The sequence below is a fragment of the Tursiops truncatus genome, chromosome 4 (genome assembly GCF_011762595.2).
Source record: "Tursiops truncatus isolate mTurTru1 chromosome 4, mTurTru1.mat.Y, whole genome shotgun sequence".
Lineage (NCBI taxonomy): Eukaryota > Metazoa > Chordata > Mammalia > Artiodactyla > Delphinidae > Tursiops > Tursiops truncatus.
Window position 1 is genome coordinate 61824725 of NC_047037.1, and position 25051 is coordinate 61849775.

General features: G+C 45.9%; 2 protein-coding genes across 3 annotated transcripts in view; one reads left to right on the forward strand and one right to left on the reverse strand.

Moving 5' to 3' along the window:
- The window catches only part of VPS8 (VPS8 subunit of CORVET complex), a 304464-nt gene extending 301872 nt beyond the window's left edge, over window positions 1-2592 (forward strand). For both annotated transcript variants that reach the window (XM_073803975.1, XM_019946111.3), the window contains exon 47: window positions 1871-2592. In XM_073803975.1, coding sequence (XP_073660076.1) covers window positions 1871-2020 — 150 coding nt within the window. In that variant the 3' untranslated portion in view covers window positions 2021-2592. The remainder of the gene's footprint in view (window positions 1-1870) is intronic.
- A 7237-nt stretch (window positions 2593-9829) lies between these two features.
- Window positions 9830-25051, reverse strand: part of C4H3orf70 (chromosome 4 C3orf70 homolog) — a 116375-nt gene continuing 101153 nt past the window's right edge. Inside the window, exon 2 of the mRNA XM_019946112.3 lies at window positions 9830-14649. Within this exon, the coding sequence (XP_019801671.1) occupies window positions 14093-14649 (557 nt within the window). The 3' untranslated portion in view covers window positions 9830-14092. The remainder of the gene's footprint in view (window positions 14650-25051) is intronic.

Here is a 25051-nt window from a genome sequence, read left to right on the forward strand (position 1 = left end):
TTCCAGCCAGGCTCTGCCCCAGGAGTTGGGTTTCTGGGCCTTCTATTCTAAGGAAGTTCTGCTGCTTTAAACTGTTGAGCCACTATTTAGGACTCATCAATTTCTAGAACACTAAGTTACAGAAGTAGAACACAAAAATATCTTTTTCCTTGGAAAACAGAAAATATTTTTTGTGTACTTCAGTGTCAATGGGAAAGAACTTTGGGTTTACGTAGCATCTGTCACCTGTCCTGTTATAGCATCGTACATAACAGTTTACGTAGCATCTGTCACCTGTCGTGTTATAGCATCGTACATAACAGTCCTTGCAGAGAACTCCACATGCTGATGGGAAGCTGAGAGGGTTACAGAAGACAGAAAGTGGCACAGGTGGGGCTTGTGCAGAGCAAGGGACACCCCTCTGTAACCTGCTCAGGCAGCAGTGGAAGTCCCTGCAGGGAGCCACCTCCTGTGTGTCCTGGGCCAGCTAAGGGGTTTGCAGTCGGAGCTTTCGAGCCTGTGTTACGAATTATGCATTGAACCATAGCTGTGTGTTGCAACCAGGAGCAGGCGCTGGATTATTTTAGATAAATTGGCACTTCGAACCAAGGGGCCTTCAGATGTCTCCCCAGTTACCCCAGTCACTGGTATTGAGTTTTCAACAGAAGTGACAGACACGTGTGAGTCTTCTGCCACTATTGCCTGGGTGAGGAGAGAACCCTTGCTAGAGGTTGGAGAACAGCTGGAAGACAGACTACCTGGCAGGGGAGGTGAGGAGAGAGCAGGTGACAGACAAGTTATCTCCAGAGAAGGCAGAACCGTAGGCAGCTCGGCTGAGCAGAAACTGTCACAGGGACCAGAGTTCGAGTCCCACGCTGTCACTCATCGCTGGGTGACCCAGGGCAAGTAACTTAACTTCTCAGGGCTCTGGGATTTTTACCCAGAGGGTGATTGTGGAGGATTAGACATAATTCATGTAAAGGACCTAGTATCCTGGTGCCTGGTGCCTAAAAGGCACTCACTCAGGGAACTTACCTGGGGCTTTTAGAAGTCCCGCAGACTCCGGGCCTGCAGGCTGACACCGAGAGGCTCGCCCTGCTGTGTGTGATGGCTCGGTCCTCACAGCTGCCCTCTCTCCGGATGAAGGAGCTTGGGTGTGGCATTCAGCTCTTCTCTGACCATCAAGGGCATCTCAACGGTTAGGCTGTCAGGCTCTGTACTTTTGCCGAAAGCCTTTCTGAGGTCAAAGGAATGGCCCCACTGAGGGCCCAAGCCTGGTTTCCCAGTGGGCTGGGTTAACACTCTCCCCTCCTCAGCAGGTCTCCCAGAACTGAGCCTGTAACAGAGTGAGGGTAGCGCTGGTGTCACTGGTGGACAGGAGCAGGGAGGGCACTTAGAGGAGAAGGTGGCATCTGTGAGTTTGCCTGGAGCCCCTGAGTTTGAAGTGGCAGCGGGGCGTCCACTTGGAGCTGTCCTGGTTCCACGAAGGAGAGGGGTCGGAGCCAGTGATCGTCATTCATCCCAAGGAGAACCCACCAACAGGGAGTGTGTGGCGTGAGCTGAGCAGAGAGCGGAGAACCGCGGCTCAGGCTGTGTGTCCACAGGGAGAGGACGGAGGCAACAGGCTCACACACCCGCTGGAGAGGGACTACTCAGAGTGAAGGAGGTTCAGGATCGGACAGCTTCCCCTTGTCAGAAAGTGTCACAGTTTGTTGTGCCCACAGGACTTACCCAGTCCAGCCGCCTCATCATCAAAGGAGGAAATTTAGGCCCTAGCAGATGCCATGAACTTGTGCCAAGTCACCATTGCCTGTTAGCGAGATGCAGCTCTGGGGTCCACACCCGGGTCTTACCCTCCAGCCTCGGCTGACGTGTGTCCCCTCCTTTGCAGCTGGCTCTGCTTACGGAACTCTCCCAGAAGCGTGGCAGTGAGAGCTGCAGGCCGTTTAGCGGCTCCCAGAGTGGCCCTGCCTTCACCAGCATCTTCCAGAAGGAGAACTTCCAGCTACAGCTCATACCCCCGCCTGTGACTGAGGACTGAAGACTCTCCCGGGCCTGGAGCCCCGAGACCACCCCAGCAGGTGGGGAGGGCCCCCTCTGACAGGCCTGGCCCCGCTGCCCTCAGGCTCCTGGGCGAGGCCCGAGGGCGGCTCCACGCCCGCCAGCCCTGGGAGACTCCGGCTCTTCCTGATGTTGCCGCAGCATCAGCACCAGACTGGTTGATTTTGTTTTGCTTATTAAGCAAATGAACGCCATATACCTCTATCCAGTTATTTAAGAAAATGCATCTTGCCTGTTGGGACTTTTTCTCATTTTCCCTGAAGTGTGGAGAAGAGGCGGAGCTCCTGCAGATGGCGTTTTGAGTCCGGCGCAGCCTGTCTCCTCCAGCTGGTGGGCACCACGGAGGGCTGTCACCTCCTGCTGCCATTGGGACAGGGAACAGCACGGTTGGGAACGGTGGTTGCCAGGCCGCAGCACAGCTGAAACCTGCGTTGGAGGGAATGAAGGGCTTGCGGGAGCTGGGGCACCTCCCTTTCCATGTGTTTGTGCTTAAACCCATTTGAGTGTAAGATGTGCCATTTCTAACAATAAATGCCTCGTGTTTAAGCCCTGCTGGCTGTCTCACTCTCCATCTGTCAAGTCATAAAGGACGTTTAGAACCCTTGTTGCCACCATTCAGTTCTATTAGCTCCAAGTCAAGGACCCTGATTGATTGGGGCAGCCCTGCCTTTATTCCATAAGCAGCTGCGTCACAAGCTCCATCCAGAGCACCAGCCACCCAGGTCCCCCTCTGCCAGGGACCAGGCTGCCAGAGCAGGATTTTTCCATTTCTTGGCCTGGGCACTTCCTATACGTCATTGAACCAACCACCGCAGGAGCTCACACCACACGCACAGAGGCTAGGTGTCTGCCTCCCAGGCTCAGGTGCTCCCTGTGTGGTTCCCTCAGGGCCGACCGGGCTCCCAGGGACTGGCTGTCAGGTGCGCAGGGTGAGCCCACCTGTCCAGCTCCGGGCCCAAAGCCTGTGGTGCTCCTACCAGCCCAGTGACCAGCCAGCGCCTTCTAGGTGCCAGGCGCCATGCTGGCTCCTTTGCATGTGCATCATTTTTAATCCTCCAGAACAATCCACAGGAAATAGATGTAGAAACTAGATACAACTTTTCATAAAAAATATATCCTGCTTCTGCCACATCCTGGCTGTGATCCTGAGCAAGTCACTTAACCTCACTTAGCTTCAGTTTCTTTATAAAATAAAGCTGCAGTGAAGACTAAATGAGCCAGTACCTACCTGAGAACGCGTAGTGCTGGGCAGGCACATGGCAAATGCCCCAGACATGTCAGCTTAGCTCTTATCACAGAACTACCCCCCGAGGGGGCAGCCCAAGCTGCCGCCTCCTGCCAGAGGTGCAAGGAGGCCACACTGGGGGACATGGTGGAGCATTAAGTGAAGTGGCCACCAGCTGGATGGCCCTTGAAGCCACATGAGAGCCTCATCTCCATTCTACAGATGAGAAAGCTGAGGCTCACACTGGACAATTTAACCAAGGCGACACACAAGAAGTAGCAAAGCACAAAACTCAGAACTGATTTCAGAGCCAGTGATGCCACCTCCACAAATTCCGTATCAGAAGGTTTCTTGACAAGTCTAAAACTAAGGCCAAAGGGGCTCGACAGTCTCAAAGCAAAATGTGGTGATTGCCTGCCCTCAGTCGACACTCTAAGGCAGTTTACTGAGCATCCGAGCCCCCTATTCAAACCAGGGCTGGTAAACACCAGCAATGCAGTCTCCTCCAGCCACTAACCTGGTTGATCATCCCCAAGAGTTCTTTGTCATTCGAGTCACAGCACCATTGAATAAGTGACAGCAGCCTTATATCCAGGTCATGCCTTCTGGATTGGATTGAAGAGCCCTCTTGTCTCATCTAAGGGCAGATGAGAAACCGACTCCAGGGCTGGGCAGTGCTGGGCCCGGTCCCTGTCCCCTCGTGGCACTTAGCACATGTTCTACTCTGCAGTGACGTCGGGTCCCACTTCAGAGCAGTTCCTTAGCAGAGGCTTCTCTGGAAATACATCCAGGCTCAGTCAGCGGCCGTGGTTCTGCTGACATGGCCACAGGAGCTCACTGAGGGGGTGGGGGGCTCCCAGGATGGAGGAGCAGCAGCTCTGAGCACTCGCTTCCAGCCCCGGTGCTGAGCTCCAGCTGCTCTTGCGGGTCACGTGCCCACCCCTGGGCTGTGACAGGTGGTAAGAGGAAAGATCTGGAGGAGGGAGGCTCCAGGCACCCATCAGCTACCATTTGGGGAGGGCAGGTGCCTGGTCTGAGCCGGCTCCTCCCATGCTGCGCCCGGGGGAGGGGAAGGTGGTCCTCTGAAAGGAAGTCAGGGCCCTAAGAAGGAAGGGATTCTGATTTGCCAAAACGCAGCAGTGTCCATCACAGCCTGTTTCTTCTTTGTACCTGGCAAACGGTTAAGTATTTGAAAGGACCATCTGAAAATAGCTCCCAGCTCAGCTGAGTGCCCCACCTCCTGCCATGGGGGGCGAGGAGGGGGATGGAGTCTCACCCAGTTCCCCATAGGAAGCAGAATGCACTGTTGGAAAGAGCCCTGGACTGCCTGTCAGGGGCCCCAGGTTCTAGGCACAGGCCCCACAGGCCCACGTGTGAGCTGAGGAAGGCTAGTACTCCTCTGAAAAATAGAGACGCATCTGCTCCATGTACAGCGAAGGTCCAAGTGACGTGGGGGAGACGCTTTGTAAAGGTAACATGGTACCAACCAGAGCCTACCATGGTGAGAGCGGGAGGGCAGTTGTTTGTGGAAGAGGAAAGCCAACCGGGGCCTCATCAATGATGAATGCATCAGTGAATAAATAATTCAGAGCTTTGGGGATCCTTTTAGCAGCAGTATGTTTCCACTCAGCTCTGCCTGCTGAAAATGTTTTTTCCAAAGGTGCATCTCCAGAATCAGACGCGTGTGACGTGCCCAGAGCTGCAGGAAAGACCTAGTGTGTCGTCCTCCGGCAGCCCAGGGCGGACCTCAGGTCCCTGCAGAGTCTCAGGGGATTCTGAGCACCTCTGAGCTCCAGGGGGTGGCCCTGACTCATCAGAGGGTTCATCCAGGGGCCCCTCCTCTCAGAGCATCCACGGCCATCTTTCTGCCACCAGCCTCCTCCACACCCCAATACTCTATGAAGCCTTCCCCACCTCCCCAGGAAAGGGGCAGTTTGACTCCCTTGTTTCCACGCTTGGGTGTTTTCCTGTCTGCCTCCATCACTCCTGAGGGACGTGACTGTGTCCAGTCCACTCCTGTGTCTTTCACAGCACAGTGCTGAAAAGCAGGCTAGCTGCCACCATCTTTTAAGTCTCTTTTTAAAGTAAACTTTTTATGGACAGAAATGTTCAAACCACATTGCAAAGCCAGATTAATTCATGAAGTGAACATACCTGTATAACCAGCACCCAGATCACGCAAACGGAAATGGCCAGCACCTCAGACGTCCCCTGAATTCTGTTCATCACCCCGCAAGTCAGCCACCATCCTGCCTTCTAACACCATACATGGTTTTGCCTGTTTTGAACTTCATAAAGTACATTATTTACTCTTTTGGAAGTGGCTTCTTTTACTCCAGTTATGCTTGTGAGATTGCTCCATGGTATTCCTTCTCATTGCTGAATAGTATTCCATTGTATGAATATACCATAACCAATCCATTCTATCGTTAATGGATGTTTGCGTTGTTTCCAGTACTGGCTCATTACCATTCTTCTTCCTGTCTTTTGGGTGAACATACATATGCATTTCTGTTGGGTATAAACTTAGGAATGATTTTTCAGAGTCAGAGGGTAGGTATAATTAACAGATTTTTGAACATATGCCTGCCTGTGTGAATGAATGCATGTCTACAGCTTCGGGGGCGATGGGGCAGGTCAGACATGCACACCACCCCCTGCACAGTCCCTTCCCCACAGCTCTCGGTGCACAGGCCCTGGCTTCTGCCTCCTGCCCCAGCCAGGGATTAGTTGGCTCAGGAGCCTGTCGGGATCTGCTGTTAAGCTGCTGGTGGGGATGGGCCTCAGCTTCACACAGGGACACTTCTCAATAACCGAGGGAAGCCAGTAGCCCGTTCCTATCTGACATCGGTTCCCTCAGAACTCTGCACTACATGCATCGCAGAGGTCAGAATTTGGTGCCAATAGCCTTGGAGGGCCAGGTCAGGTCCCAGCCCCTGGCAAAGTGGGGGACCTCATGGTTTGCCCAACCCAGCCTCTTCTCTCTCTAGAAGAATGAGTTGGCCCATCATCCTTCAATACTCCCACAATCCACCTCCACCTCCACCTGAGATGGTGACTCCCAGTCAACTTCCTCCCTTCATCCTCCCCACTTCTGACCTCTCCATAACCCATTATTCCCTTTCCGAGTGGCTGTATCAGGCATAACATGGGGCCCAAGTGATTTCCCGATTCAGGAAACACATTGCAGCTCCAGGAATTCACTGCCTCTCTGTGACTCTTGGATAGGTTGGGGTAAGGATAAATCTTCTGGGAAGAACTGACCTGTTTTGGAACCCCAGTCATCAGAAAAGACCCCAGCGAATTCTAGTTGGACCCACTGGTCTTGTGCTGACCTCCCAGTGACCTGTACAGAGATGCCCACTCTAGGCCCCATTCACCCAGGGCCTTGGGTTCCTCAGGAATCCCAAATCCCTGGCGTCCTCCCCATATTCAGTGCAGCTTCTAAATCATGCTAGTTACCTCTCAACATTCTAGATTCCCAGGAAAAACCAGCTCTGTGGATCCCTATGCACATCCCAGCCAGGCCTCAGGGAGCCCACCCTCTGGACACAGGGCAGAACCACCCCCCCACCCCGGGCCTTCCCGAGGGCTCCCGGCCTGACTGCATGGCCTCTGAGAGCATTGTTGTGGATACGCTGGGATGGCTCTTCCAGGTCCTCTGCTGATACATGGGAGTACCTACATCTGCTTGATGAAGTCTGGCATCACAGTTCATACAGGAAGATTCTAAACACGGGGGCAGAAACAGTCTAGTACATGAGGCCCTCGTGCCCTGGAGTAGGCTGGGAGGCAAGCCTAAGGTGGGTGAGGATCGGTGCTACCACGGGAAGCAGTTGGTATCAAAGGCCCCACTTCAGTGAGGCTGGGAGCAGGAGGCCACCGAGGTGGCTGACACCTAAAGTGCTAAGATCTGAGGCCAGTTCTCAAGAGAGTTCTTACATCCAGGGCTGCTCCCGAGCCAGAGGCAGCATCCAGGTCTCATCTGGGTCTCAAGCCAGACCCAGGACGAGGTCAAGCCAGGCTGGGCAGAATCCAGAGCACTTGACAGCAAGGGCAGCAGCAGGTGATGCCCGGAAGGCTGGGCTGTGGCTTCTGGATGACCCCACCTAGAGCCATGGCTGGGGAGTGAGGACTGCAATGGACGGCCTCGGGGCCCCAGGTCTGGGGAGGAGAGAGAGGCAGGGGAGGGAGAGAGGCAGGGGAGGGCAGGTGTGACTGCAGGGGCTCAACAAGTGAGGAGGGGAACACTGGCTGGACTTGGCATCAACAGAATTTTGGAGCTCTGGCCCCGCTACTTACCTGCCAATTAAGAGTGACTCACCTGCCTTTACTGTTGACTTAGCTCTTGGATGCTTCAGCCATAAACTCATGAAATTATCCTGTCCTGCCTGTCATGCAGAATTGCCGGGCTTGGCAGGTAAGGTGACATCTGGGGAAATGCCTGCTAAGTCCCCCTTCAGATGCAGTGGGGCTTCGAGGACCCACAATGCTGCACTTCCTGTCGTCACCTTACAGTGACGCTCCAGATCTCCTTCTTGGGATAAATCCTCTGGGACTGTACACTAGGTGACAGGCTAGTTGTCAAAGAGAACTAAGATGTCCCACCAGAGCCCAAGCTTTCTGGTCTCCCATCTCCAAATTCACACACACAGTTTCAGACTGGGGACTGAGAAGGACAATGAGAAACAAATCCTCTCTTTTCTCCAACTCACTGGCCCAAGACCCTTCCAGCCATGGTTGGAGGCCTGGACTGGGGTCAGTCCTTGGGGAGGCCGGGTGGTTCCAGGACACACAGTCTGCAGCCCGGCCTTTAGTAACCCCTCCCCCAAGTGGATGAGTGGGTGCAACGCTGCCCAGACTCTAAGGCTCCCCACTTCCTCCCACAAACCTGCAGTGCCAGGCTCCACCCGAACTCACTATCTTCAAAACAGCTTACAGGGTTTGTTTCTGATTATAAAAGTAACACCAATTCATTTAGAAAACTAGGAAAATTCCAAAGAGCAAACAAAAACGCTGCTAATATCTAGGCATATCTATCTACCCTTACCTGCCCGGTTTCTGAGGAATTCCCGCTGGCTTCCAATTGCTCCTCCTGACCCTGCTGCAGCGAGCCTGAGTCCCGAGGTCCTGTCTCACCCCTTCATTCAGCACAGAACTGGAGTGGGACACCAAGGGCTAAAGGCATTACCAATTCCCAGCGATAGAAATGTAGTAAGGATGAGATGCTAAATTAAAGTTTATTGCAGAATAAAAGTGTGTGCAGTCAGCATCTGTAAGAGGCTACAGTGAGATGCTTTCTACAACTTGGCAATACAATCATGTAGAGTTAAATTAGTAAAATGCACACTTTGTTAATGAGATCAGTTGTCTGCAGAAGTCACTTTAAAAGACAAGTTATCTTTTGTGAAGGCAGAGTTAGCCTAGACTCATGATTAAACGTAGAAGAAGCAATGGCCAAATCAAAGCACTGAGATACCTGCAGAAAGATGCTGAGCGCGTGCGGGCGCGTGTACGTGTTTGGGGGAGGTCCACGTGGAGCACAGAACGGGGAGGGAGGGAGAAGCCTGGTGGTGTCTGGGTTAGGGAGGCGTCTTCTTGGTCACGGACAGGAAGGGGGCACCCTCTGCTCTCCTCCCCACTCACTATCGGCCTCCTGGCTCAGCCTCCATGGCCCCTGAGGGTGGGAAGGGCTACAGGAGGATGCAACGCAGGACAAGGGCCAAGAGTATGAGCTCCACGGCCAAGGTGACAGTTCAAACATGACTCCCACTTACTTACAAGCTGTGCCACTCTGAACAAAAGTGTTTTCTTTCTGGAGCCCTTTTCCTGATTTGTGAAGTGAGGATACTGAAGTCTCCTTCAGAGGGCTGCTGTGAGGGATACTCAGAGAAAGCAGGAAGGCAGCTGTTGAGCTATCATTATTAATATAAACAATGATATTATTTCTATTACTGATAAGCAAATTTGTTTAGCACTCCCCATGAGGTTATTCAATAAAAGCCAACCCCAAAGCTGTTCTTTTCTTGGTGTGAATATAAAAATTAAGCTCCTGGACCTGCCACGCTGAGGCTTGGACCCTCAGCCTTGGGGACCTAGTGACTGCACCCTCGAGGGTCAGCAGGGCAGCGGCCTCCCTGGATCCAACGTGCAGTCAGAACTGTCTTACGTGGAATGTGTGAACCGAACACACAGCTTGTAGCGTTGTGTGAAATAAATCCCGTTTGTGGGGGAATGTAATTTTTATTTGTATAAACCCAATGCAGCCAACAAAAAAGTTATTATAAAGCGTTCTGGGAATTATCACCAGTGGTGACCGTGAGTGTACAGTATGCATAATAATAATTACCTGCACTAAGGATTTGTAAAATTTAAATGGAATAATGATGTAAAACACTGATTTCCTAGCACAGAGTAAGCACTGGATATAAATGTTTCACATTTTGCAAATGGGGGCTTTTGTTTTTGTTTCGTTAGGCTCACATTGCGTTATTATTTAAATCAGACAGAAACTCTCTAAAGTGGGGTGGAGAGGGAGGATATTCCAAAATTCAAAATATCGTATTTGTGCTGGTAAAAAAGAAAAAAATCACATTTATTTTACAAGGTAGTATTTTCCTAAAGTATTATACAGAGAGGAAAGTTGAGCTGTTTGTAGGAAAACAGAATATAATTTTAGGAAATTACACAAGGATCGACATTGTGCTTAAAACTTTAAAACAGACAGGTTTTTAAAAAATCACACAGTGAGTATTACAGGGTACGAACAGCCTTAAAAGTACACATGAACACGATGATATGGAAGCTCAGCATTAAAACTGCTACTGATGATTTGCTTTCAGACTTGTTCAGACTATTAAGAGAGCACTGCTTCAGCCTTAACAGAAAGAACTCAAAGCACGAACAGAAACGCAACCCTTTCCCAATACAGTCAACTCTCAATTATCCATGACAACGAAAGGGAGCAGTGACATAAGAAATTTTTTAAAGATAAATAATTCCAAACTTAGTTTTGAGAAGTGCCCCTGTACTTATGTTTGGATGTGAGAAGCACTGACATCCCTGGAATTGACAGCACTGATAAAGTGCGGAAACGCCCAACGGGAAGAGACACAATCGCACACGACAGAAAAGCCCAAAATACAACTGGCCTCCTTAATGTGCTCACACCTCCTCTGGAGAGGGGAGCAGGAAAGAAAACCCACGGAAACTTTGTTTTCCTCATGTAAAAATCCAAAACATATCAACCAAATTTTGCAAACAAGATGGAATAATCAAGTGTTGACTGTATAAATATTATTTTAACTTGTGCTTTTTTTTTCTTGCCTAGAAGTATTTATACCACCAAAAGTATCTGGATATTTTGACAGCTTTCCAAATTATCTGGTTGCATCCTATTGCCCAAGAAGAGAAATTTGCTTTAAAAGGAGTTTATGATCGCCCCAAAAGAACTTTGATGTTTCAAATAGGCCAGGAAGTAGAGATTAAGAAATAAAACCACCACTCAGATAAAATCAAATCCTAGATCAAATCCAAAAAGTACCTCAGGAAAACAACTTCATGGTTTTGTTCTGGTTTTGGTGATTTTATTTTCTGTTTCATTTTGTACTGTATTACCTTGAACTACAGGTCTTCCCCTTCCAGGAAAGCATCTGTTTTTCTTCAGGGTTTTCCTCAAATTTGCATTTCAGATCCTGAAAATACCTAGATTTGATTGTAAAGCTTCAGTTGTTAATGTACCAAACAGTTGTAACGACAAAAGCATTTTAATTGCTTTGTCATTTCTCAGAAAAGTCATGAACACGTGTGAAACTTGAAAATTCTAGAAGAAATCTTGGTTAGATAAGAAACCTAAATTCCACACAGCACTTACTTTGTATGTTCTACCTAACAGCTTTTACGCCAACTTTCAGAAAGTGGGAATGGTGCCAGTTTTTGATAAAAGCCCAAGAAAGCAGTTTTTCCACCCACACAGCCCAACTCTTTGCCCCAAGTGAGCAAAGGTCCAAATGGTAAAGCTTTCATATCTCTCAATGTGCAAGTATTAATCAAAAACCTATTTAACATGACTGTGTTCTATGTCTATAGTACACACTGCAGTCTAAACATTTTCTAAAAGTGCCTATAAATATGCTTATACAAATGAGCAATACAGTATCAGGATTACAGAGCAATTCTTTCATATAATACAGAACAGAATAGGCCTAGAATTTAAGTTGAAACTACGTAGTTTTATATCCTTATCAGTTGTTTTTGGAATGCAAGCATTAGAGAAACAATTCTCGCTCAATCATATATGATTTTCAGATAATTATTAACAGTGCTAGGACAAAAAAAAGAATTCTTGTTTGTGCTTATTTAGAAAAGGCTATTTTGAGATCCAGGAGCATCTGATATTTAGAATCCTGTGGAACATCTCCAGTTCTATAAAATAGATAGAAGTGAATCTTAGTTTTTAATTATAAAGAGTTTGTGCAAACATTTAAAGTGATTATCAACTAGTCTTAAATCCAAAAATTCCATTAAAATCATGGCTAATCTGAATGGCAGTTCAGGAGTTTAAACAGGAACATAGGCAAAAGTCATAGATATTACCATATAAAGTGCCCAACCCTGACACAGCCAGCCTCAGAAACGTGGCCCTGTGCCCATGGATTCCCATGGCGCTGGAGACCTGGTGGTTGACTCCAATTAGATTAACGGATGGAGGAGAGAACTGATAGGAATGGTGCAGAGAAAGAGTGCCTCGTGTTCCTGCCCGGGGTTGCAACAAGCTCACCCAGAATTAGGTGAAGACAGGACCCTGGCGCGAGTCGCCCTGGCTGCAGCTGGCCACTCAATCCTGGGCGGTGCTGAGAGCCCAGGGCAGGGCTCATCAGCTGTCTGTCCCTAAGCCCCTCTCCGTACACCCTCCTCCGCCACCCTCTCCTGGGCCCCGCTGTACCTGGAGCTCTGCTCACCACCTTCTTGGTTTGACTTGTTAAGTCTTTACATTTCAATAAGTGGGAACTTTATGCTGGCTGCATTCTCATCTAGCACAGAAAGTGTTAGCAAACACTGCTTTCAAAGGAATATGCACACTCTGCTTTCTAAACCCTATGGCTGCTTGGGGCACCTAAATCTAACAAACTCTTCTAGCCAGTCACGTGACTACACATACAACTAGGAAAGCAGGTTCTGCCTGGAGTGACTTTTGAAAGATGCCAAGTGGAGGCTTCAGGGAAGGACACAACAGGCCTCTTCTTATTTCTTAAAATACAAACTAATGTGACACAGAAGCTATGTCATGAGATGATGCCATGAGCGCACACTCATGGATAGTCAGGGTGTAGGAAGTATTTCTCCAGCTCCAACTTTGACAGTTCTGGTTTCATGTGGGCCATATTTTAAATTTCCTAGATTCTTAACTATGCCTCACAGACGGTATATTTGGAGAAACAGCAGGTAACCGACTCACACGAGAACACCAGTTACTAATGGAGATTAGGAGCAGAATTCTGAAGAGAGCTAAATAAGAAAGAATCACTTACTACTTTATGTGTGCAGGAAAAGAGAATATTTACAACAGCCCATGAATATTACTGTTGTAAAGTGAATGAATATTACACAAAATATTTTCTCCTGACTTAGCGAACTATTTCAACTGTTTTTGCATTGGCATAAAAAATCCATGCATCATACTGAATTCTAATCCAGTTCTCACCTAAGCCATCCTAATGCTTCATACAACCAAATGAAGCAGAATTAATCAAACCTATTAGATTCATTCCTAATCCCTAAAGGACTGCTGTCTTTAGCACTTCCATGCTAACTAAAACTATGACTGACTTTTTTTCTTAAGACATCAGATGTGGCTGCCTCCTAAATATAATACCTATATAACTCCTAAAAGTTTCCCCCAGACTTGAAGAACAATTTTAAAAAGCAGGGATATGTTGGGGAACCCACCCAAGAGGCCAGTTCAAATGGTACAACATCCCCAGCTAGCCCAGGCCAAGTACATCTCTCCTTCCCCCGGGTTCCCAGGGCACTCTGGGTCCCATCACCTGCATGTGTTACCTCGCCTACTGGACTGTGGTCCCTTCCTGCCGGGAGTCAGGCCTTATTCACTCTGTATCCCTGAAGAGTGTAGGCACTCAGCTAAAGCTGGACTGAGCCTGAAACAGAGGTGGAATCTCTTCTGAAGTGAGGTCTAGCTCAGCCCCAGATAACAGAGGGATGTGCAGACACTGGCCATAACTAGGGACTGAGCTGGCCTCCAGTAACCTCCCAGAAGTAAGCCAGGACAGCACTGGCCCAGCCCCAGTGCAGGCGGTGGGGAGATGGGGAAAGGGACAGAATGGCATTAACCAGTGCACACCTTGAGGGGTCACGTGAGCCACTTTCCACACGGGACTAGCAGGGTAGGGGTGCTCATCAGCACACCAAAAGGAACGCCAAAGAGTTGTTCTGCGAAGAACTGGCTCTTTATAAAATAGTGTCTCCTTCACTCCGGGCAGCTCCTCAACCTGATCCGTGATGCTCTGTGATCATCACTTCATCACATCATTGCTTTCAAAGTTCCCAGTGAAATTAAGGCTGGGTCACAATTCATGACACCAGATGCTACATAAAAAGGAAGTCAAGATACAAAAGAAAACCATTTATAAGAAAAAAATGTCTTAATTATAAGACTAATGTAAAAGTGAAGCTAAATCAGCAGACCACTGAACTGGTATGGTTGTTAGAGAGGGGTAGAAAACATCGACTGCATTGGAAAAAGGATCCATTAGACAAAAGTACAAAAGCTCAGCATGGATCAGAGGACGGGGCTTCCTGCCTGGACGCTCACACGGTGGTTTCTATTGTTTCGATCACTTCCAGATCAGACTGCGAAGGGGAGAGAAGGGTGCACTCGTCTGGTTCCCAGCTGCTCTCTGGACTGTAATCTTCCTCTGAACTCAGTTCTGCTCCTTCTTCTGTGTCCTCATCGCACGACTCCACATAGTGAGCCCCGACTGCATTGATCCCAGAGTCCTCAGAACTTGAGGGAGAAGAGCAGTGATCTATTTTTGGCGTATTGCTCTCTTTTGATATTAAGGCATCGTGTGCAGAGACCTCCTCGGGGCTAATTTTGTGGGAATGTGGCGCCGGCTGCTTCTGCACATAACACATCTTCCCATTAATACATTTAACCTGATAGTTGTCAATGAAGAGGTCTGAAATCATACAGTACCTTGGTGAATCAGGGGGGAGGGGAGGCTGGAAGACAGATGCGAATTTCAAAAAGTGTTCAGTGAGGGACACTGAGATCTGAATGGTGTTTGTGGGTTCCCAAGGCCTTGCGGGAATCTCAGTGCTTGGAAGCTGTTCCACAGGGGTCATCGGCTGATACACGTATTTGCCTGTGGGGAACACAAAAAGGCAGCTGAAATCTAAGAGTATTACACACACTACATTAAGGTAGCCATAATGGTTTCTCTCTGAGGACTCAGAATGTTTTTAAAAATATTTCAATAACATCTCAGAAGAAACTAATAATAGAATCGTTCAAAACTGTTATAATCAATTAAAAATACAACACGGTACCATAACATCATGGTGTTTTCATCTAAGAAACTCAACACACTTTACAAATCTTAATTTATATTTGAGTCTTTTTAATGCCTCTGGAATAGGTGGGTGGATACTATCATCCTTATTTTTCAGACAACTTGAAATGATTTACCCATCATACTAAAATAAAGAATGTCCACATTATAGTATGGTAAAAACATACTGTAAAATAGTACAATATACCATAAAATTATAATTCCATTTTTATCTTTAATAATTATATGCTAATATAGACATTTAAAATTTATCATCAGGATTATGATAAGACTTTCACTCTTCAGGTTTCTATGTTTTAATCAGAATACACATACACACACACATTTAATAGGTAATGGCCTATAGCATTGTCCTGGTCACCCTCAGTGGCCAGGGTCAGGTGCAGGGTGTGAAATGATCTCTTTCAAGACCCAAAGCTCATCAGTGGCCAAAGCAGGAGATGTTCTCCCTGACACCAATTCCACAAGCACAACCTCAGCCAAGCACAGGCACAGGCAGATGCAGGGGGGTGACCTGCCAGATGTTTCTAGAAAACCAAGAAGCTTATCCCCAAACCTCCCCTCTGCCTAGGTGTTTCTCACAGAGTTTGTGTGGAAGTGAAACCTAACTGGATCTGCTCCTCCCGCATCTCTTTGCTCATTCTCTTTTGCTTCACTCAACAGTTAACAAAGCCTCCCCTGTACCAAGTGCTAAGAAGACAGATGGAGATGACAATTGCCCAGTCTGTAAGCCTAAAATGATTTAAAAATAGAAATCTGGAAAAAAAAAAAAAACCAACAACCACCACAAGTCCCAGAGACAGAAGCCACAAATGTAGGCACCATCTTGGGTTTATTCCTAACGTAGCTGATTTATCAATCAGTCCATACAGTATCTTCTGCACATATTTATGACACTGTTTTTTAACCTCAATGCTATTGCCATTTCAGATCAGATAATCCTTTGTTGAGGGGCTGTCCTATGCACTAGCATCCTTGGCCTCTACCCACTAGATGCCAGTAGCACCTCCTCCCCAGGCTGACAATCAAAACATCTCCAGGGCTTCCCTGGTGGCGCAGTGGTTGAGAGTCCGCCTGCCAATGCAGGGGACACGGGTTGGTGCCCCGGTCCGGGAAGATCCCACATGCCGCGGAGCGGCTGGGCCCGTGAGCCATGGCCGCTGAGCCTGCGCGTCTGGAGCCTGTGCTCCGCAACAGGAGAGGCCACAACAGTGAGAGGCCCGCGTACTGAAAAAAAAAAACCCAAAAAAACCCAAAAACCAAAACAAAACATCTCCAGATGTTGTCACATATACCTGGAGGCAAAATCGCCCTCGCTGAGAACCACTGATTTATGACCTCCTCATGAGCATCTCTTTGCAGGCAAATCACCCACTGTGCTCTGCTCCCATCTGTTTTAGTTCTTAGTCAGATCGAAAATTCTAGGATAGGGATCACATTTGTAAGGAAAACTACCTTATATTTTTTAAATAAGTTCATTAAGCATGGACGAATAGCAATTTTAGATCAGAAATGTGAACAGCAAACTGTGCCACAGATAGTGCAACATTTGATCTATTAAGATCAATCAAGCCTGCCTGTATTTTTTACCTCTGTTTCTTGACTCCTGTACAAAAAAGTAGGCTTAGATGCCACAATTTCTTTGTAACTAAATTACTCTAAAAATACACTCAGCTTCATTCTGGAGTGAGGGAATTCCCCTGGCAGTCCAGCGTTAGAATTCCGCACTCTCATTGCCAAGGGCCCGGGTTCAATCCCTGGTCTGGGAACTAAGATCCCACATGCCACGCGGCACGGCTAAAAAAAAAAATCATTCTGGAGTAAAACTGTTAAGCCTTTGGGGTCCCAGGTCTGCTTCCAAGCCTGGACATATTTCACACAAACCTTACGGTCTAACAAAAATACAAGCAAGAACTGTCATGCCTGCCTGGGAAATTGTTTAAACTATATTGGGCTGGCCAAAAAGTTCGTTCAGTTTTAAGTAAAAATAAAAGACATTTTTCATTTTCACAAAGAACTTCATTGAACAACATATTCACTAACCGATCTGACTTTTTGGCCAACCCAATACCAGGTATCTTCAATTCTGTTATCTGTAAAGGAAGGGATTACTCCTTGTCAGGCAAAGTTCAAGTCAGGCAAGTTCTAACAGCTTGGTAGGAACTCTGAATCCAAGCAGAGGGGCAAAAAAGGCAGACTTTCAAGCCTCCCCTCTGGTCTGTCAGCCCCAGGATTAGAGAAAGATGAGTGTGGGCAGAGGACAGAAAAGGGACTGGGAGAATTTAGGGGACTCTACTCCCTTCTGTCCACAGAGTGGTGAACAAAACATCTGGAACGGAGGTTTGGTCTTTTCTTGGGTGGTAGACTGGTGGTTACTGGGTTCAGAGGCTATGGATGGCAGGCACTCATGAAATGCTTGTCGCAGATGCTGATTAAGCTCATTCTGGCCCAAGTAACCTATGGTTTAGTTACCCACTGGTCACCGCATAAGAGGTTCCTGAGACCCAGAGGGCTCAGCGCTTTATCTAGTCCAAAGGTGGAGAGGATCCTGCAGCCTGACTTTGGGCCTTCTCTGACCAGCCTCTCCTACTCTCACCTAAGCCCCCTTGCTGCACCCACCCCCTTACCCGCCTTTGTGCTTCTTCAAAATTTGCTTTTTCTCTTCTTCTCAGTTGTTCTACCTCTTACTTTCCTCTCTCCTCCAAAGCACCATTTTTATTTCTTGAAGTGTGGTAAAAGTAAGAGAAATGCAGCTTGGAGAGAAAGGTATGTTGCATTCCAGATTACATTTTCTTCTACCAGTTACACCTATTAAACATGCTATTCAGAGCTGGAGTGACAGCCTGTTATCTGGTGATACTGAGATACAGATGCAAAGAGGAAGGCAGGGAAGAGAAAAGTAATAAAGATGGCCAGATGAGAAACAGAGTTGAGTAAACATCTTTTAAATATCAATGATTATATAATACTATATTGTTTGATTTGCTCATAAACATATAAATTATAAAACAAACATATCAAGGATTTAGTTTTGTAAAGAGTCCAGAGGGGGTACTTCCCTGGGGGTGCAGTGGTTAAGAATCCGCCTGCCAATGCAGGGGACATGGGTTCGAGCCCTGGTCCGGAAAGATCCCACATGCCACGGAGCAACTAAGCCCATGCACCACAACTACTGAGCCCGCGCTCTAGAGCCTGCACTCTAGAGCCTGCAAACCACAACTACTGAGCCCACGTGCCGCAACTACCGAAGCCTGCGCGCCTAGAGCCCGTGCTCTGCAACAAGAGAAGCCACCGCAATGAGAAGCTGGCACACCGCAACAAAGAGTAGCCCCCGCTCGTTGCAACTAGAGAAAGCCTGCGCGCAGCAACAAAGACCCAACGCAGCCAAAAATAAATAAATAAATTTAAAATAAATAAAAAATGTGGTGTTTGTCTAGGTTTCCCCACTGTAAAGTTAGTATTTTTCTCTCTATAATATTAAGTATCTTGTGAAGAGATATTTTGAGAGTATGCAAATACCCTGTTTCTCATCATACCACCATCTACTAATTTTAGCATGCACAGGTGGATTGGCCTGCAACAATCACTACTGTGGTATTTGCCAAATAGTGATTTTCTATTTACATCATTCCTTCTGTATTTATTAATTAGAATTCTATCTAAGCAGGAGATGCTCCTTCTCCCTCATTTATTTATGTATTCAATTATTTACTGATAGAAGCATGGACTCATATTTATTTTATTCTAGGGATTGTAATCCTTTACTACCGTTATTTATTTTGTTGCTCAAATTGTCCCAGACTTAGCTCTTGGGAGCTCCTTTAAGTTACCCCTGTGTCATTTCAACATGCCCCATATTTTTGTGACGACTTCCTCACGTTCTGGCGTCATAAGAAGTTACTGGCTTATCCTGTACTTCCCCTGCCCCAGTCCAGGAATCAGCCATTTCTCCAAGGAGCCCTAGCTCCTTTCTTACGAACTTACACATTCTTAAGCTTATTCTCAAAATACTCCTGTGAAGCAGAATCTTAGTTTGCTAATGACTCATTCAGCCACTCACAAAATTCATCCATACGAAAGTGAAGACTACACCTCATTACACTACTTAACACCCATTTTAAAAAATAATATAAAAACTAAAAATAAACTTCGTAAACGCATTACTTTATATGGAATCTTTTTCAAGGGAGCTCAAATCACATTCTCAATAATGAAACTGACTAATCACAATAGGTTTTTGTGATCACTAAGTGAAAAATAAATTTTATATATTCATGTTTCTTTTCAGGAAAGCTGGTTCAACACTACAGGTATTTCTCAACTAAAGGCCGATCAAAACCACTAAATAAGTAACTTAAACTATTCTTTTAAAGTCTTGGTTCATAATTTTTCTGACTGTTCTTCCCCAATGGTGTTTAGCAACAATATGTAGTACATACTGTTTTATTGTTTTTGTTTTTTAACATCTTTATTGGAGTATAATTGCTTTACAATGGTGTGTTAGTTTCTGCTGTATAACAAAGTGAATCAGCTATACTGTATACATATATCCCCATATCCCCTCCCTCTTGCATCCCTCCCACCCTCCCTATCCCACCCCTCTAGGTGTTCACAAAGCACCGAGCTGATCTCCCTGTGCTATGTGGCTGCTTCCCACTAGCTATCAATTTTACATTTGGTAGTGTGTATATGTCCATGCCACTCTCTCACTTTGTCCCAGCTTACCCTTCCCCCTCCCCGTGTCCTCAAGTCCATTCTCTAGTAGGTCTGCACAGACCTACATACTGTTTTCACCATGCCTCAATGAGACACTAAAAAAGATTTATGTTTTCATCCTGGTGGAAAGAAGGAAGGGATAGAGGGAGAGAGGGGAGAGTTAATTACTTTCTCAAGCTCATGTAGTAAGGCAGAGGTCAGTTCTAGAGCCCAAGCCCTGTGACAGCCTATGTTCTTTCTTCATGAGAATACTCATTACTTAATTAATAAGATTTATCTAATGCTCTTGTTAGTTTACACTGTCATTCTCTGCCATTAACTTCAGCTAATATTCCAATCGGCAGCACAGTTGTACATATATAGTAGATACATTCCCTAGTAGGAGTTTCTTTCTTTTGGTTGTAGAGCACAAAGGGAAGGCAGGTGGGGACAAACGTAGAAAATGATTTATGTGGCCCCTTAAGCTATTGTATGCACTTTGTTAAACTAGTTTTTAGGATCAGTTGTGCATTTTGATTTTTAAAAAAGATCCTCTGGAGGGGAATGAGCTTTTTGCTTTTACAGATAGTTTTATGACTGTTAAATGTGTGTCCGCTTGACACATGAACTACACTGCTCTCAGGGAATGCAAAGTTATTTTAAAATTAGCCTAAGCAAAATATAATTAAAAAGGTAAATCTACTGAAAAAAACTGAGTGGCCTAAGGGAAACTGCATGCACAGTTCAGTTCTTTGATTTTATATACTGAATCACAAGTATGCTTATTTTAGTCCCAAGGGCATTCATTATATTGAAAATAATATTAAATATTCTTATTCAGCTATTTCTGCAATGTACATTATTTACTTAGTTGAGTAGCATATCACAAACTAAAAGCAAAAGAACCTAACATTTATTATAACCAATATTTTTTGTGGCCTTACCCTCTACCACCCTGCTCCACTGGCAGTAATATACCAATATTTTTGTACTTCAATCTATGAGAACAATAAAGTTCATACATTGCTCAATATATTGAAGTCCCCAATCAGAAATTTATGCAAGATGCTAATTTCTTCATTTTTCAAATCGTGTAACCTTTAGTGAGGAGGAACATATTAATGTAAAGCAAAACCCCAGTGAGACAGAGCACCAGAGCATGGTTTATTTACTCAGTTAACAAATATTTATTGACTATTTACCATGTTTATACTACTAAATCAGATGCTGTGGGGAAATAAAAAGTACAATGTGTAGTCATGCTTCAAGGGGCTTCCAGTCAAACTGCAGGGAGAAGATACAAAATAAAAATAAAACACCAGTTGAGCAAAACTGTAAATATACAAGGGCATTCACCAAGCAGCGGAATAGGATTCCAGGCTTCACTGAAGGACTGTACCTGGCTGTTAAAAGACACACACCTGTGGAGTAGCAATCGGAACTGCTCCAGGCCAGTTCCAGAGCCAGAATGTGTCAGCAGGCATGTGGGGTTCACAGAGTCGACCAAGACAGCAAAGGAGGATAAAGTTTGTGAGGAAGACAGAGGCTGGATGGGGCTTAGAATGCAAGGCCAAAGTGTTCGTGTTTTGCTAACAATGGGGACCAGTGCAGATTACTGAGGAGGCAAGTAATAACAATAAAAGAGGGATTTCAGAGAATTTAGTCTGGTAAAGATGTGCAGAGGGACTGGAAAGAGAAGAGATGGGGGTTAAGGGGAGGCTATTACAGGGTTTCAAGCATGACATTCTGACCTGACGCAAGTCACCTGGCTCAGTAGAGGAAGGAACACCAGAGACATTCCTAGGAAGGTGGCAGATCCTGGGGGTTCAGGGCAAGGACTGGGGCTACGTACTGGCTGTCCAACCTTTATCAAATTAACAGTCCATGCTTTCCATTTCCTCAGGGTAAAGTGGTCAGTGCACTCTATCTTTTAAAGCACTGACTCAATGCCTGGCACATTGTATAATTCTATTATTGGTGTTGCTTATAGAAGACAGGAGCTGCCTGCAGGTCTCCAAGCCCCTCTATAGAGGCTTCCCAGCTTTGCCTTTCTACTCACTTCCATTTCTATCTGCTCCTCTCATGGGATGGGCACAGATAAAGCTGGTCTAAAGCACAAATCAGACTTCGACAATCAAGCTTCCACCATCTTCCAGTTGGTTTTACGCTCAGATCTGGAGTTAAGTCAAACTGGTAAGAGGGGGAATGGAGGAGGTGGAGGAAGTACCACGGAACAGCCTGTGCAGGGCAGGAGCCCTCACCAACAGACCTCTACAGTCTGCACTGCTCTGGGCCACAATTTTGACACCCTGAAGTAGGGCAGCCAGTACAGTAAGGCCTGCCTTAAAAATAACATTTCTAAAAGTGCCATAAACCAACGAGAGAGAGAAGCTGTTCACCATATTTACCAAGTTAGAGTAGCCAATGTGAAGAGAGACATGATGAAGCCTCTATCCTTTTTTAAACCATGTTTATTCCTACCTGAAGCCAAGTCTTCTGGTTTGAGGGACAGATACATGTAAAAAAAAAAAATTGTGTATTTTAATAAGTAACTACCACTGAAAAACTAGGAGTAAAGAGAAGTGTAAAATGCATCCCTCTTACGACCCAATTTGAGTCACACAAACATCTGTAAGCATCACAAGAAGAAAGAGAAGTATTAAGTTGTGGGGTATACACTATATAAGGTACAGGAGCCCAGAAAAAGTGAGGGCTGGAAGGGCTAAGAAGAGGCTCCCAAGAAACGGATATAAACTTAAGAAGGGCTAGGACCTGGACAAAAGAAAGTAAAGTGGCAGGCTTTGTGCAAAATCCAGAGGCGGAAGTAGTGTGGGCTGTCTCAGGGGCAGTGGGGTAAACAGCCTTACTGGAACAGAGGGTCTCCTGCCACAAAACCAGTCTCATCACAGATAATCTAGAAAGAGAGCAAAACCCTTCCCTTCCCTAAGGAGACTGGATACCATAAGAGCCACTCTGCTGAATAAACTGGCACAATGGAACTTGTAGACACAGACAATTCCAGTTGGGAAAGAGCCCCTTGTAGGGCCAGAGAGTTCGGAAACATCCAATAGGTAAGTCTGGCTAAAACAGGCCATAGTAAAAAATGAAAAAAAAAAAAAAAAAGGCAGAGAATGAGAACTCTCTTAGGCTTTCCAGTTCCTTTTAGGGGGCCAAATAAGGGTCTCATGGAGCGAATATCTCCACCTCTTTATCCTTAATCTCAGAAGTCCTACTTATCCACCGGGAGCTGTTCTGTAGAGTTGGTTTTAATACAGTAATTGGTTAAAAAAGGGATGGCTGAGGGAGTCTTCTAAGGATGGCTGACTGAGGATGAGATGAAGCATGAAAAACCGTATGTTCAGAAAGAAGAGGAGGGCTGCTGACAGAGCACACAGAGACTCAACCACTGTGTATTAAGTATCTGCACTTTGCAGTACAGGAAAACATTGGGAGAGAAGCCTGATGGAGGGAAAGAGGAATAATGAAAAGTGGCTGATTACGGATCACTGCAAGGGAAGGAAAGCTGTATGAGTGCCACCCCTTTTTTGTCTGAAGATGGATGACGATGATGATAGTCATTACCTTTGATTTCTTTATAAGAAGGCTTGACCTTATTGGCATTTTATTAAACCATCTCAGCCTCCTACCTTCCTCTGCAAAAATCAATAGTGGATGGGCTGAGTTACCAGACTAGCCAACAGATTTCTAAAACTTCAATTAGAAAAAATCTGAGAACAAAGAAACTCCCTATGGGAGGCAGCACAAGTGGAGACGGAGAACATGAAGACTCTGGCGCAGTTTTCTGCCATTCCACTAACACACAGCTGTGTAGTTCTACAGATCCCAAATAAGTTATGAGCAGCCATTAATCCAATGGGCAGATAATCATGACAGTCTAAAACTAAGGGAAGTAGTACAAGACATCTGTCACATTCATCTATTGATCTGGGAATAAAAAGTTCAGAAAATTCCCAAGAAAAGGATGCTAACCAGTCAACCTGATCTAAGAAAATTAAAATCTTAAACCATCTGTGCTTTTCACAGCGGCTCAGCAGATATTTACTGAAATAATATATTTTTTTTGTTAAAGGTTATTTTTGTAAGGAACATGTCTGTGTTTAGTCAAGAACCTCATTTTTAAATTTATACAAACCAGTATGGCATTCTGGAGCTTTATTTGTTTATTAATCAGTCACAACAATAATAAAACACATTCTAAGTATCAATGAGATATAATTTAAAATCAAATTATTTATATACAAAAATTTATATTTCCGAATGGAATGAAAGAAAATATATTCACCATGTTTTTTCTTTAATCAGTTGTTATAATTACCTCTCATTTCTCTTGGACCTGTGATTAGGCCAGCCAACTTTAAAATCAGTGCCACTGGGGAAACCCAGAGTTAGGGGTAAGAACTTACAAATGTACTACTTACAGCTAAATAGCATCTCTATTTAACTATTCACTTAACTACTCTTGAATGGGGACAAGGAGGCTCAGATGATGGCACCAAAACTCAACTTGGAGATCTGTTCTTAGACAACCTCTCTTCATCATAATAGCTGGGTTGTGAAATATATGGACAAAGTCACTTCGCAGCTGACACTAAGCAGTAAAGAGGAAAAAGGGGCCCAGGTTATTACGAGATTATAAATGTGCTAGTATCAACTAATGCCTCTCAACTCCACATTTTCTTTCAATATATGTTCAGCCACAGTGAACAGAATCCCTTTAAACATTTTTCCTCTACACTGAGCAAGATGCTAAATTTCTCAGTAGAGAGCACTAGAGGGACACTACAGGAGGAAGGGGCTCTCATGTTTGCTGCACACAGGCTGGGGTGGGGGGGAATGAAATCTGCTGGAGGTCTGCCCCAGCCGTGAATCCAGAATGTACGGTTCCTTGGCAACCTTGCGGTTTTGGCCTGGCCTGGTGATAGCCTTCCCATGGCCTTCTCCACGTGCAAACCAGCGTTCTGAAGGCCTTCTGCCTACATCATTCCCTCCTGCCTACCCAAGCCTATGCCACCTTTGCATACCCACGCCCTTAACTGCTCATTGCCCATGCCTTCCTGGCACTCCAAAGGGCTGCTTCCTGCTTGCCCAGCAAATTCAAAACAGTACAGCCTGGGCAAACAGGCAAGGTTCTCTGCTATTCTGTAGGCTGAACTACACTTTCTCCAACAAGTTTTGAACCCCAGTCTTGGGGAGGCGGAACTCCTTGCACCTTTGTCCTTCCTGGGTATATATACTCCCTCAGCTCAAAGGAAATACACAGAGTTTCCTTATATCCTTTGGTCACTTATTTCTTAGAGTTTTACAATTCTTTCTCTTTTCTCTTTCTTTTTTTTTCTTTCTTTCTTTTCTCTCTCTCTCTCTCCCTCCCCCCCTCCCTCTCTCTCTCTCTTTCTTTCTTTCTGTCTTTATTTATTTATTTTCCCTGCATTGGGTCTTTGTTGCTGCACACGGGCTTTCTCTACTTGCGGCAAGCGGGGAC